This window comes from Pan troglodytes, chromosome 15 (assembly GCF_028858775.2).
Source record: "Pan troglodytes isolate AG18354 chromosome 15, NHGRI_mPanTro3-v2.0_pri, whole genome shotgun sequence".
Taxonomy (NCBI): Eukaryota; Metazoa; Chordata; class Mammalia; order Primates; family Hominidae; genus Pan; species Pan troglodytes.
In genome coordinates, this window is record NC_072413.2 from 72,559,775 (window position 1) to 72,573,200 (window position 13,426).

Consider the following 13,426-nt stretch of genomic DNA (forward strand, 5'->3'; position numbering starts at 1 on the left):
GATGACCCCTCAGGTCCTCCCCAGCTGACATGGAGTGGCTGACTGGAGTGTCAGGGAACCCACTCTTTATCAAAGCTGCAGAAGACAATGTGGGGGAGGAGCCTGACCAGTGTGTCATGTGATGTGTGCACCTGTGTACAGCAGGTGGCACCCAGCCCATGTCTTCACATGCCTGTTCACATCCACCAGCTTTGTTGTAGTGACAATTCGCTTTATTTCATGACTTCTAATAGTGCACCCTCCAGCCCCCACGCTCCACTTCCCCACCTTCCCCCGCACCTCACCTGCACCTAAATGCCTGCAGTACAAACTCCTCCCTGCTCCAGCCCAAGCTATGTCTCTGGGTTCCCCTACACCAAAGCTGCAGTGCTACCCCTGGGCCAGTGCCAACAGTAAAAAGCCCTTGTCCTTGGGCAGTGCTACATCTGTACACCACCCTCACCTCCAGGCCCCCCTCCTGCCACCTCCCCTCTGCTTCCCCACATGCTGCCCACAGAGCCCCAGGGGCCCCAGGTCACAGGTCCCCTCTACTCAGCTCTTCAGCTACAGTTGCCCCACTCCTTTGCACTTAACAGGAACCTTCCAGTACTAGAAAGCATCTGTTCATTTCTTCAACGTGATATTAAGTAATTGGGTTGCTCTCCCAGCAGGAACAATGCCTTGGACTCTGGGCCTCCATCCCCTTTCCCATGCTCTGCACGCAGGATCCTTGGAAGCATGCATTCACTTGCACAGATCAGGAAAGGAAAACGCTGAAACACAGCAGGTGCTTTCCACTAATACTTGTTGAATGATCCTATGTGTAAGCGACTTGGCAGTGCATGGGTCTACTCTCTGCCTGCTTGAAGCTGGGCCTTCCATGGGCAGCAGGGAGTTCATCCACTCATTCAACAGATACCTAGAGAATACCAACCAGTGCAGGCACTATTCTAGGCACAAGAGACACAGAAATGGACACAACGAAGTCCTTGTTTGCATAGAGCTTGCATTAGTGTGGGCTGGGAGGCCAGGCCATAAACACATAAATAGGAATAGAACATATCAGATAGAATAAGTACTATGAAGAAACATAAAGCAGGCTGAAAGGAGAAAGAGGATGGGGCACGGGTGGCCAAAAGCCACTCTGAGCAGAAATCTGAAAGAGACAGAGCTGAATCCTGCTGAAATATGAGAAGAGCGCTCCAGCCAAGGAAAACAGAGCGCCAAGGAAAACAGAGCGCCAAGGCTGCGAAGCGCAAGGTCCTTGGAGTAGGACTCGGGGTACAAGTGTCTTTCATGCTGTTCCCCAGGACTAAACCCAACTGGCAAATCGGGCCCAGGCAAAGAGAGGCTGCCAAAGCCCTTCCCAGACTTCCCGATGGTGCCCCCACCCAGCCCCTCACTGCCCAGGGCTCAGTGCCCTCCATTCCAGAGGCACCTGTCATACCCAGGCAAGGCGGAGCGTGCCCGCAGCCATGATGATCCGATTGGGGATGGGGATTACTGGGGCATCTTCTCACTCTGCGACGGCGCCCGCGGCGGGCAGGGGGTGGTGCCCAGGGGGAGCAAAAAAGTAAATTGCAGGGTTGTGCGGTGGCTTAGCCCTGCAACGCGCCCAAGTCACGCTTACACCTAGATGCACGAGAGCACACTGATCCAATTCTCCAAGCGCCCACTGTGTCGCAGCTTCATCGGGACACGCTTCCCGCCCAAAGTGTCCAGAGCTCACGCCCACGCCCGCATCCAGCCCTCAGCGTGCGCAGGCCGACCCACGCCCCACGACACTTGTCCCAACGCACCAGCTTCGCTGCCAGCTCCCCTCCTGGAGACGCATCTACCTTCTCTCGGTGGGGCCCCCGACACCTCCTCCAACCCGCGCCCTGAGCCGGCTCAACCTCCCCTGGGCGTCAAGAGCCTGGAGCACCCACCCTACTGCCCTCTCCCCGCTGCCTCTCAGATCCCGGCAGCGCTGCAAGCGTCTACAAGAGCTCGTTAGTTGCAGGCAGGAGGAACGCGGGAGAGTGGAGAGGCGCCTTGCGAAAGGATTTAACGTCGGGGCTCCGGGCGAGTTGGTAAGAAAGGATGAGGATGATGATCTATCTTTGCCTTCAACTCTTCGAAAGCGGATCAAATCTTCCAGGACCGATTTTGGAACCTCGGGGCTGTTTCCCGAAGTACTAAAGACAGAGGGACGAGGGTATGAGTGCGGCGCCCTCTCCTCTCGCCTGCACGCCCCTCCACAAATGAGCCCTGGCTCCCCTCTGTACCCTCCAAACTTCCCTCTCCCATGCTCACCCCGTGAGCCGCCCTCGCGGCGGGGTTGGGGGCGCAGCCCCAGACCGCTGTGGGGTCCCCAGGCGTGGGAGAGCCGGCGCGGCTCGGGTCCGGGGTGCTGGTTGCTGCTGGCCCAGGGGAGTGCTTCTCCGGGTCTGCGCAGGTGGCTGGACACGCCGCGACTGCTGCGCGCGGGACGGCCTCCTGGCCTCCGCCTCGGTGGGCCTCCTGGGGCTCCCCCAGCCCGGCTGGGCCCGCTCCACGGGCTGCAAGCCCGCGACAGGCGCATCCTGCTCCCGGAACAGACTGTACACCTTGGCTGCAGCCGCTGCCGGGTAGCTGCCCCCTGGGCGCCGCAGTCGATTCGCGTCTCCGCCAGCCGGCTCGTATCTCCCTACGGGGTCCCTTTGGGCATGACCCGCGCCCACGAAGAGAGCCAGGGTGAGCGGCAGGAAGCCTCTCCAGGGGTTCCGCAGGGCGCGCCCCGGGCTGCGGGCTTTGGTCCGCGGCCTCATGGCGCGGGGCGGCTGGAGAGTGGTGCGCGCGGGCACCGCGAAGAGCTTTGTGGTCGGTACGCTGGACGCCCGCGGGCTGTTCTCCCGACTCCGCCCGGCGGCCAGCTTCTCTGAGTCTAGGGGGCCCTGAAGCGGCCGACTGGGGGCCCGGCTCTCGGCGGAACGAGAGCTGCGCGCCCCGAGCCTCGAGTCCGCGCTCCTACTCCAGCTGGGCTCGCACGGCTGCTGCACCTTCGCGCCTCCTCCCAGTGCCTGCAGCCGTCTGAAGGGGACCCGGACGGTTTTATTTTTGGAAACCTCCCCCGGCTTTTTCGTCTCTTTTATCCACACCAGGCCCCCTCCTTGGAGGGACAGCTCAGCCCCCTCATTACGGGAGAGGGAGCGAGGAATTCCAGCAACACCCACTTTGGCACCGGGAAGCGAGCGGGCGGCGAGCGGGCGGCGAGGGGGATTAACCCGTGCGGAGCAGGGGGCGGCGCGGGGCTGACCCGGGCGCTGGTCGGGCAGATGGCGCCTGCCACGACCGGGACACCGGGCCTTCTTTCTCCTGCTCTGGGCAAGTTGGAACTGCAGACTTGCCCCGAATCGTTCTCCCGCCCCTCGCCTCAGGGACCGTCTTTGGATCGGGGGACCCAGGCTGCAGCCTTGCAGGTCTGAAGGAAGCCAGGAGGGGCGCCGAGGCCCGCGTAGGGGAACAGGGCCGCCGCCCCCTCCGCTTGCGCCCTGGCCGCTGGGGGCGCCCTCCGCAGGGCCGGCCGGAGCGGGGGTGGCGCGGGGCGGGGCGCGGCGCGCGGAGCGCAGGGAGGTCCCGGGCGCGCCCCCTGGCGGAGCTGGCGGCCCTGGCGCTCCGTGGCTGCACAGCCCTGGCGCCGCCGCCTTCGCTCTGGATCTCAATCCCCTTCCACTGGCGTGAGGGTCACGCCTAAGCCTGGCGCGGTGATGGCTGCCGCTAGAAGAGGGGTCCTCTTTTTCTTTTTCTTTTCTTTCTTTCTTTCTTTTTTTTTTTTTTGAGACGGAGTTTCCCTCTTGTTGCCCAGGCTGGAGTGCAATGGCGCGATCTCAGCTCCCCGCAACCTCCGCCTCCCGGGTTCAAGCGATTCCCCTGCCTCAGCCTCCCTAGTAGCTGGGATTACAGGCATGCGCCACCAAGTCCGACTAATTTTGTATTTTATTTTATTTTTTAGTACAGACGGGGTTTCTCCATGTTGGTCAGGCTGGTCTCGAACTCCCAACCTCAGGTGATCCGCCCACCTCGGCCTCCCAAAGTGCTGGGATTAAAGGCGTGAGCCACCACGCCCGGCCAAGGAGTCCTCTTTTTCACAGAGGCAAAGACACAGAGCCTCTTGAGTAAGTCACTCAAGGAGATAGCGCATGTGAAAGAGGGGAGTGGAATCTAGGCCTCCCGCCTCTGGCTGAATCCATTCCTGGGATCCCAACCCAGCCCTTCACTCTCTCGGGAATTTCCCAGAGGGGGATTCGGTGACCCCTGATTGACCCAGTGTGTGCATTCACATCTTGTGTTAGCAGGGAGGCGGGCAGGGGTGTGGGAATGCTGACTGCCGCTGTCTGCGTGTCCCCAGTAATCAGCACACCATTCTCACCCATGCCCCCTCCCTACAGCCTAAAGGCTTGGATCAACAGGGCTGCCCCTGGCACATTTGTACAGCCTATTTCCCAGAGAGGCAGAGTGAAGGAGCTGGCATGTGGGCACCAGTTCACAACCTCCCACACCACACAAAAGACAAGCCCAGGTAATATCTACTGTTGAAATAAAGCCTCGACCCCTGGCCTTGGCCTACAAACCCTAGCTGGCTGCCCCCGCTCTGATTTCATCTGGCCTCTTGCTCTCCCTTACCCACCACACTGTGCTGCCTTGGCCCTCTCTCTGCTCCTTGAACAAGCCAAGTGAATGCCCCCTTCCCTCTACTGGAAGGTTCCTCTCCAGGATGTTAGAGGGTAGTTCCTCATCACTGCTCCTCTCAGATTAAATATCAGCTCCTGGAGTAGCCATCCCTGACCTCCAATCTAGAGCAGCCCTCCCTCACCCCAGTCATGACTCTCTAACACACCACCCTGTTTCATCTTCATAAAACAGTTGACATCATCTTGTTATTTGTTTGCTCGTGTAACTGAATTTTTTAATGGGCTGAACCTAAAGAGGGACTATCCAGAAACTGCTCCACTACTACCTTCAACCATATTATGGTAAATTTCCCTTTCCCACCCTTAATGACATCTCAGGCAGAGTCCTTGGCTTGAGAGGTCATCCCTACCAGACACGAGAACTGTTCTATTAATATAATTAAGACCCATTTTCAGACACAAAAAGTCTGCTCCTGCCCAGATCAAAATCTCATCCAAGTTAATCAATATCACATCCCATTTAATAGTCCTCCTCTCCCCTGTCCCTTTGCTAGAGATCCTGCAGTGGTGAGAGTGGTGTGTGGTCTGTTTTCCTGACCTCCCTTTTCTGCTGTGGCTCCTCTTTGTCAAGGCTGGGAGAGAGGTGTTAGAGGAAAAGTAGCAAAGTCTTATGTGACAGGTACCCTTGGTTGGCAGGTGCCAAGCGCTGGCTTCTTCATGGGCACATATGTGGGTTTTTGGGAGGTTCTCTACAGGACCTCCACCCTGAGTTGCCATAGCAAATTACTCTCTGGCCAACCTCTCGGAGACCCCTGCATCCTCTGTCTCTCATAGGACTGTCCCACCTATGCCAGGCAAAACAATGGTGGGTTGGCCGCTCCTCACCCTGCCCACTTCTCACCTTGCCACACAGGCCACTCCAGCGAGGCTCCACGATCAGAATTCTCCAGACAGGAAGTGCACACAAGTCTCTTCATTTATGTACGTCCTCAATTCCTAAAGACATATGTTGGGTTCTCCCATGAACTGTCTTGCTGTAGTTTAATGCACCGAGGTGCCTGTAACATCCAGCAACATAGTCAGCATCAGTGGGGGGACAGTTATAGGGACAGAGCCTCCTCTTCTTGCAGATGACTGGTTCTCTCTGGGAGCTCCCTTCATTTGGTTTGAGGTGGGGAGTTCCCTCAGGGGAAATCTCAGCCCTGCCCACAAATGCAGCAGTGTTATGCTTCAGTGACTTTCTTCAATCCCTTTCATTTGTAGACTGGAATTGAGGGATGTAGTTTGACTGCTGTTGAACCTGTTCTGCCTTTAGTAAGGTGTCTAGTACTTCTCTTCAGAATGCAAGAATATTTAGCCCTCATTGTTCTATCTTTGTGGCTTCAGCAGATATTCCAAGAGCAGAGGAAAAGTCCTATTCAACAACCTATAAAATCATTTCTTGTCTGACTTCCCAAACCACAATGACAGCTCTAAAGCAACAGATATCTTGTCTGCGTTGCTCACCACTGTTTCTGCAGAACCTAGAACAGCCAAGAAGTATGTGTGAAATGGATAGCTAACTGAATGAAGGACACAGTAATCCCATCAAGTGGGGAGGGCTGGTATCATTAGACCCATTTTAAGAGAGAGGAACTGAGTTCTGGGTGGCAGCTCCTGATCCAGGTTCATGTGCTTGCTGCCTTTGGGGCTGGCTCTAAAGATCTCCTTGAACCCTACCCCTTGCATTTGACCATGAATGCCCCTTAGTTCCCAGAATGCTGCGTTCTGTTCCTGGGATGCTGCTCCTTCACAGCTGTGGAAGCCCCAGGTCCACACTTACCTCTCCTTGCCCAGATATCCACCCACCTCTGTAGTTCTGGGCTCCCTTCCTCTCCCCGGAACCTACCCACTTCCTTCAAAAGCTCCCCTCTAGATCCCTCAAGACCCACCTCAGATCCCCGTGGGCCTCCGAAAGCCAGAAACCTTGGCATCATCTTCGTCCCTGAGCTATTTTTTCCTCCTGTGTGTCCAAGTCATTATTACTGCTCCGTCTCCTCTGTCTGCATTTCTGGAAGTCTGCCGCCCATTCATCCCTCACCCTTCGCCTCCGCCAAAACCCTCACGCAGACCAACTTTCCCTCACCATCAGGTGCCCCTTCCACTCCTCAGTGAGTACAAGTGGTCCTTGGACGTTCCCACCCTGTTCGCCTGGGGACCATAACCCAGTTCATCTACTCCAAAGACTGGCATCTTCTACCCCATCCCGGCGCCACACTCTGTCCTGCCACCTACTTACTGCCCATATCTCCCTTACCCTCTAACTGCTGGGACTGATTGCAGCTCTTCAGAATCTCCAATCCCACAAACACTTGAGTTTTGCTTTTTTTTTAACCTGCCAAAATCGATAGAGCCTACTTTAGTCCAAACGCCATACTAAGCATGTTACATCAATTGGCTGATTTAACCAACCAAAGGAGGCATTATGATTTCCACGCATACAAAGGAGGATACTGAGGTTGGCAATGGCTACTGGCTTGCCCAAGATGGCACAGCTGATAAATAGCAGAGGCAGGATTCAAACCTGGATCATTTTCCACCTGAGCCCAAGCTTTTAAGGTTACACCGCCTTGCCTCCACCCCGGGCTTGTAAGCCTGGAGCCCTCTTCACAATTGAATCATGACCTTTCCAACCACCCCACCACTATCACCACCAAAGGAGCTCTAGGGCATATCCCCAAATGCCCTCTTCCCTGCCTGCCAGCCCACTGTTCATGTACCTGGAGCTCATGTACCTGGAGATGTGGAGTTATCAGAACTTTCTGCCACCCTTAATCCTCTTGGCCCAGTGAAAGAAGGGAAGCTGTTTTCAGCATGGCCGCTGACTCACCGTGTGTCACTTCCCCACCCCCTGATTAAAGCCTTCTCCCTCATTAGATCGCTGCTAAGCCTACTCACCCATCTCTTGGGTCTGGAGAGGAAAATCATCTCTGGAAAACCCTGCAGAGAGAGTCTAAAGGGTTGATAAAGAGATTCCAGCAGGGAAAGGTTTGCCCAGACACATGCCCCATGCAAGGGACAGCAGTCTCCTGGACTCCCAGGGCAAACTCACTGCTTTTCCATGTCTCGCTGGAATAATGTTGGCAGCCAGAGGTCTACCAGAACCTGAGCTAATTTGGTAAATAAGGACCAAAAACAAGGGCCACATTTCAGCCCCCTTTGCTGAGACCCAGACTCCTGAAAGAATTCCAGGGATTTTTCTTGCTTGGAAGTAACTGGACCTCCAGCCCTGAATTCCTCTCCCCAGGAGAGCTTGTTCCCCTGCTCAGAACAAATAACACATTTCCTGGTTAATCAGAGGGCAGAATCGCTGAAGGAAAGTTGATTGGGCCCCCAGCCTTCCAGACGGGAGCCGCTCATGGGCTTGGATGTTCTGCTCCAGACACTGGGCAGCTGGGACCCCAGCACTGCGCAGCCTCAGCCTCCAGTTTGGAAGGTGCAGGCCGTACAGAGAGGTGCCGACTCCCTCCTGTGTGAGGTTGTTAAGGCCCGCAAAGGCTGCCAGAACCATTCCACCTTAGGTGCCATGACCTGGCGTCCCCTCAAGAATTCACAACCACCCTGCCCTGGTCTGCCGGTGCCTGTCTCCTCCAAGTGGGTATGACATGCTGGCTGGTGGTGATAGCCATGGTATGGATGTTCCTGCAAAGGTAAGGTGAGCTGGCCTGTATTTCAGAGTGTGCTGGAAAGGGCCCTCCCACAAACATGTGGTGAACATTTCTGTCTTCTGTGAGCGGAGCGCAGTTCTGAGCTCATTTCCGTCTTCTGTGAAGGGAGCGCAGTTCTGAGCTTCATTTGGCTTCTACCTTCTTATCTGAAAGTTGAGATAATGATGCTCTTCTTGCCATTTTTCTCTTCAGGACAAACTAGCTAGCCAGCCCTGTTTACCCTGTCATGGGGCTAGGGGCAGCTGTCAATTACTACTCCTCCATTTACCAACTGATATTTCATTTATTGTTTGTTTGTTTGTTTGTTTGTTTGAGACAGGGTCTCACTCTGTCACCCAGGCTGGAGTGCAGTGGCACGATCTCGGCTCACCGCAGCATCCACCTCCTGGGTTCAAGCAATCCTCCAGCTTCAGCCCCCCAAGTAGCTGGGACTGTAGGTGCACGCCACCAAGCCTGGCTAATTTGTATTTTTTGTAGAGATGGGGTTTTGCCATTTTGCCCAGGCTGGTCTTGAACTCCTGGACTCAAGTGATCCTCCCGTCTCAGCCTCCTAAAGTGTTGGGATTATAGGTGTGAGCCACCACATCCAGCCTTGGTATTTCTTGAGCACTCAAAAGGTACCAGGCACTGTGCCAAGTCATCTTAAAGTCACTTTCTCATTTAATGAGAAGCGCTATTGATGAAGGAAGTGCTATTATTTCCCCACATAGCAGATGAGGAAATGAAGGCTCGGGGAAGTAAATGACTCATCCACAGTCACAAGCCAGTAGGTGGCTGCGCTGGGATTCACTCCTGGTTTGTCTGGTCCCAGATGCTAAACCAATGCCAGCTTCCAGGGGAAGGGAGACCACCGACAGCTGCATTTTTCTCAGAGCTGGAAGCATGCACAGCTGTTTGTGGTGTGGTGGGGGTGCTAATGGCTGCATGGGACTGTGGTCACAGATCAGTCCCCAGCAAGCATCCCCCATTCTCCTCAGGCCTGTTTACCAGCTAGGGGTCCGCTCTGAGTCAGGGCGGTGAATCTGATTTGCACCCACAGAGAAGAAGGAAGGAAGTCACAGCCACACTCACCCCACCTCCATCAAGTAGTCTGCAGTTGCTGAATAGAGCTCATCTCAACTCGTAGCTTTTCTCTTTGGGAAAGAGAAATGACATACATACAATGTCTATTTAGCTCTGTGTGGTACAGGTGTTGCCATTCCCATTTCACAAGCCCAGAGGGGTAGTCGCTTGCTCAAGGCCACACAGCTGGGAGTTGAGCCAGGATTCAACTAAAAAGTCTGAACAACTCCAAAGTCCATGCTGTTTTCCCTGCAGCACACTGCACTCACACCAGGGTGTCCTGCAATGATGGGAAATGGGCAGCTCTTTCAAATCACTTAGTTCACTTCGCTTCCCTTCATTTCCAGTCTCTGGTGCATGGGTGGGCTGATCTGAAAGCTCCGTGCCTTTCACTATAAGCTGAGATGTCATTTCCTATTTACCTGCATAAATTCCTTCAGTCCCTGGCTGGGGGTGGAGGGGTGGAGGAATCTTCTAAACCCCCGGGGGAGCCTGAAGCATAACTTCTCCTCAAGCACAGTCTCTGAAGACCTGAGCAGGACAACAGTGTGAGCAGCTGGAAGACCTCCTCCCTGTAATTCCTCCCAGTGAGACCAAGGGGACTTCATATGCTCTGCTGGAGGTGGAGAGAGTTACCCAGATGGGGAGAGCTCATGTACCTGGATTATTCTTTCAAAATCCCCAGGAAGAAAACCCTGTGGGCTGGGGGATTGTGCAGGCCTATCTAGGCTTCTAGAATGGCTGTGCAGGAATTTGAGGACAAAAAAGGACAAGAAGCAGCTTCCCTTGGCTGTCGCTGGCATCTTCCAGCCTGTGCCCACCTTGGCTTTGAGCTGGGTCATAGTAACACTCCTCACACCCTGAGGGATGAGGGTTGCAGGGGCAGAGAGGAAGGTCTACAGTAGGGTCTTTCCTAAAACAAGCTCTCCCCAGGGAGGCCTGCAAGCCAGCTCCCTCTCACTCTCCATTGTCAAGACAAAGAGAGGAAGAGGATGCCTTCTGCCATCATCCCCTGAGTCCATTTTCCCTGGATCATCCATGGAGAGTGGGGGCTCAATGATGTTTGCCCTGGTGCCCCCAATACCCTCTCTAGGGCCCCAGTCCCTCAGGAACAGACCCAGACCTGTCAAATCCCCAGGAAAGGGCACAGACACCAGGCTGAGGGGGCAGGCGAGGTGCAGCAGATCCCAGTGGGCCCCGGCTAGTCCTAGTCTGAATGACTCATTCCTTGTTTCCGTCCACTGTGGTCTGAGTGCCTTGGCCCAGGGGCCCCCAAGAGGTTGTAACACAGGCTGGCCTCTCGCCCATCAGGGCTCAGCAGACAAAAATTAAAGATCTCACTCCTCAGGAACTCACACAGACAGCACAGGCATGCTCTGTACTCTGCCTCACCAGACCAGACCTCAGGCCAGAGGAGGCTGATGGCCAAGAGAGGAAGGAAAGTCGTCTCCAGCTGCTGCTCCTCCTCTTCACCCCCCATGACCTGCCATGAAGGCCTGGCCCTGCCCACTGTCTTCTTACTCCCCCTCTGGTCCTCCGCCTAACGGTGGTGGTGCCAGCAGCATCTCCTCAGCTCTGCTCCGTTCCTCCCCATTTCTGACTGAAGACAACAGCAAAGGTGAAACAGCCTGTGCCTCCCAGGAGGAACAGACTTATAGGGAACTAACCATACATTTTCTGGCAGCCCATTTCTGATTAAGTCACTCACCTGCTCAACAACCTTCAATGGATCCCCACTACTTCACAAATCAATCCCAAACTTCTTACTGGGTTTGACACACAAGCTTGTCTCATAACCCTCCCAGCCATGTATGCTGACACTCCGCACAGTCTCACCCTCTCAGAATCCCACCCAGTTTCCTCTCCCCCATCCCCTCACCCAAACACCTTGGCTGACATTATTTCCTTGATCTGGAATGTTCTTCACCACCCCTGCCTGTTTGTTTAAACTCCCATTTTAAAGCCCGCCTCTTCCATGAAGACTTCCTGGGCACCTCCCTCCATCTGGAAAGTTTGCTGCTTCCACCAAATCCCTGTAGCCCTCAACGTACTGCACTCTGCTCTGCATGACTAGTCCACAGCTATGGGTCCTGGAGTAGTAGGAAGAACAAGGGGCTTTGTGGTTCTAACCTCAGCACCATCATTTACCAGTTATGTGGCCTGGGCTAAGTGACTCATTGAGCCAGTTTCCTTACCAAGACAATAGAGATCCAATAGATACCTTTCTAAACAATACCTAGAAAAAGCAACTGTACTTATCAGTGACATAACACTCCAGGCCACAGTGGATTGAACCAAAGATAAGCACCTGAGCCACAGGCAGCCCTTTCACTGGCCAGTCAGTGACCTAAGATTTCTGTGGGCTGACTTAAATACAGACATCATTGGTTGCTGAACAAATGAGATTCTCTCTGAAATTTCAACTAAGAAACTTTACTTTGAAAGCCAAGCCCTGGGATTAAAACAGACAAGTCCATGTTCCCTAGAGCTTACAGCCCAATGGAGCTCGTATAACCACAAAGCAATAAAGCCAGAGAGGTGGAGTGACTTGCCCAGGGTCACACAGCTAGTCAGTTACACAGAGAAGGCTAGAGCTCAGGTCTCCCCACCAGGGCTTGGTCTAGGTTGGTTGGCTCCTTCCTACTACAGGATCAAAAGGATGGACCCTGAACTGATTGCCTACAGAAGGCTGAAGAGGCACCAGCCATACCCTATGTGAACCTATGCTAGGCACATGGGCAGCTTTGGTGCAAAGAATTCTTCCATTCCAAGCAGTCGTTAAAACCAAAGTCAGATCATGTCTGGGAGCACAGACTCCAGTTGGAATTCTGCGTCTGCCCTTAGTACATCTTTCTGATCACACCCCTTCCCCTCCCTGGGCCTCAGATTCCTCATCTACAAAAAGAAGACTTTTACAAATTCCCTGTCAACACTAAGATTTTGATTTGAGCAGCAGACAGATAAGGAGAGCGTGTGGATCCAAGGAACTGCAGGGTCCACAGAATGTGCATGTGGAGGGGACTCCCCGAGATAGGCCATCCCATTTCTTCAATTTACAGCAGGGCAAACTGAGGCCCAAAGAGGGAGAGATGCTGGCCCAAGGTCATGTGACTGGTTATTGGCCAGCACTTGAACCAGGGCCTCCTGACTCCCAGGCCTTTCAACTCTTTCAGCTGCTGCAAGAAGCTGGGAGGTATCTGGCCGTCTGGGCCAGGGAAGTCAAGAGTCACTATGCATGTCAGGGCAGGACCTCGGGACTTGGGAACATCTCTGATGGTGAGTGTTCGTGGCAAAGCTGCTGGTGGAGAGGGGTGGCTCGAGGGTCCCGGAGGGCGTATTGTAGATGAGCTGTCAGCAGCTTCCCTCCTCTGGCTGACAAGAAGAAACAGGGAAGGGTCCATGATGGTTGAAGGGAAACAGTCCCCATTTCTGATAAAGCCACTGCTCCATGGAGTGCCCCCCGCAACTCATACACACACTATCCACCCCTGCCTGGCTGCTGAGACCTCCCACCCGCAATCTCCATCTCAGGTTGTGTATTGGTATCCTCAGGCACACTATTTTGTGAAGCCTGGAATTCCTTTCACTGCCTGAGATGCTTCCAAGCACCCGTTTCTAAAATTCAGCCTGTTTGGCTGGGATCATGATGCCCTCCCATTTCACAGGCATTTTTTGAGCACCTAATATGTGTCAGGCACTGTGCTAGGCACGGGGACAACTTCGCTCCCTTTGTGATGTTAAGTGCTTCCATAGGGGAATTGACACAGCCTTTTGGACTCACTGAAAAACTGCTAATTGTGTGAGGAGGGGCTTGGTTGGAGAACATTTCTCAGAAAGTCATGACTCTGACTTAAATCTTTTTTGAGACAGGGTTTTGCTGTGTCATCCAGGCTGGAGTGCAGTGGCACAATCACAGTTCACTGCAGCCTCAGACCAAGGCTCAAGAGATCCTCCCACCTCAGCCTCCCAAGCAGCTGGGACTACTGGCATGCACCAGCACACTCGGCTAATTTTTGTATTTTTCGT

At 54.3% G+C, this 13,426-nt stretch overlaps 1 protein-coding gene across 2 annotated transcripts in view; it reads right to left on the minus strand.

The window, feature by feature from the left end:
* The window catches only part of LTBP2 (latent transforming growth factor beta binding protein 2), a 113,690-nt gene extending 110,195 nt beyond the window's left edge, over nucleotides 1–3,495 (minus strand). For both annotated transcript variants that reach the window (XM_063793715.1, XM_016926412.3), the window contains exon 1: nucleotides 2,275–3,495. In XM_063793715.1, the coding sequence (XP_063649785.1) occupies nucleotides 2,275–2,768 (494 nt within the window). In that variant the 5' untranslated portion in view covers nucleotides 2,769–3,495. The remainder of the gene's footprint in view (nucleotides 1–2,274) is intronic.
* Nucleotides 3,496–13,426: the final 9,931 nt, after the last annotated feature.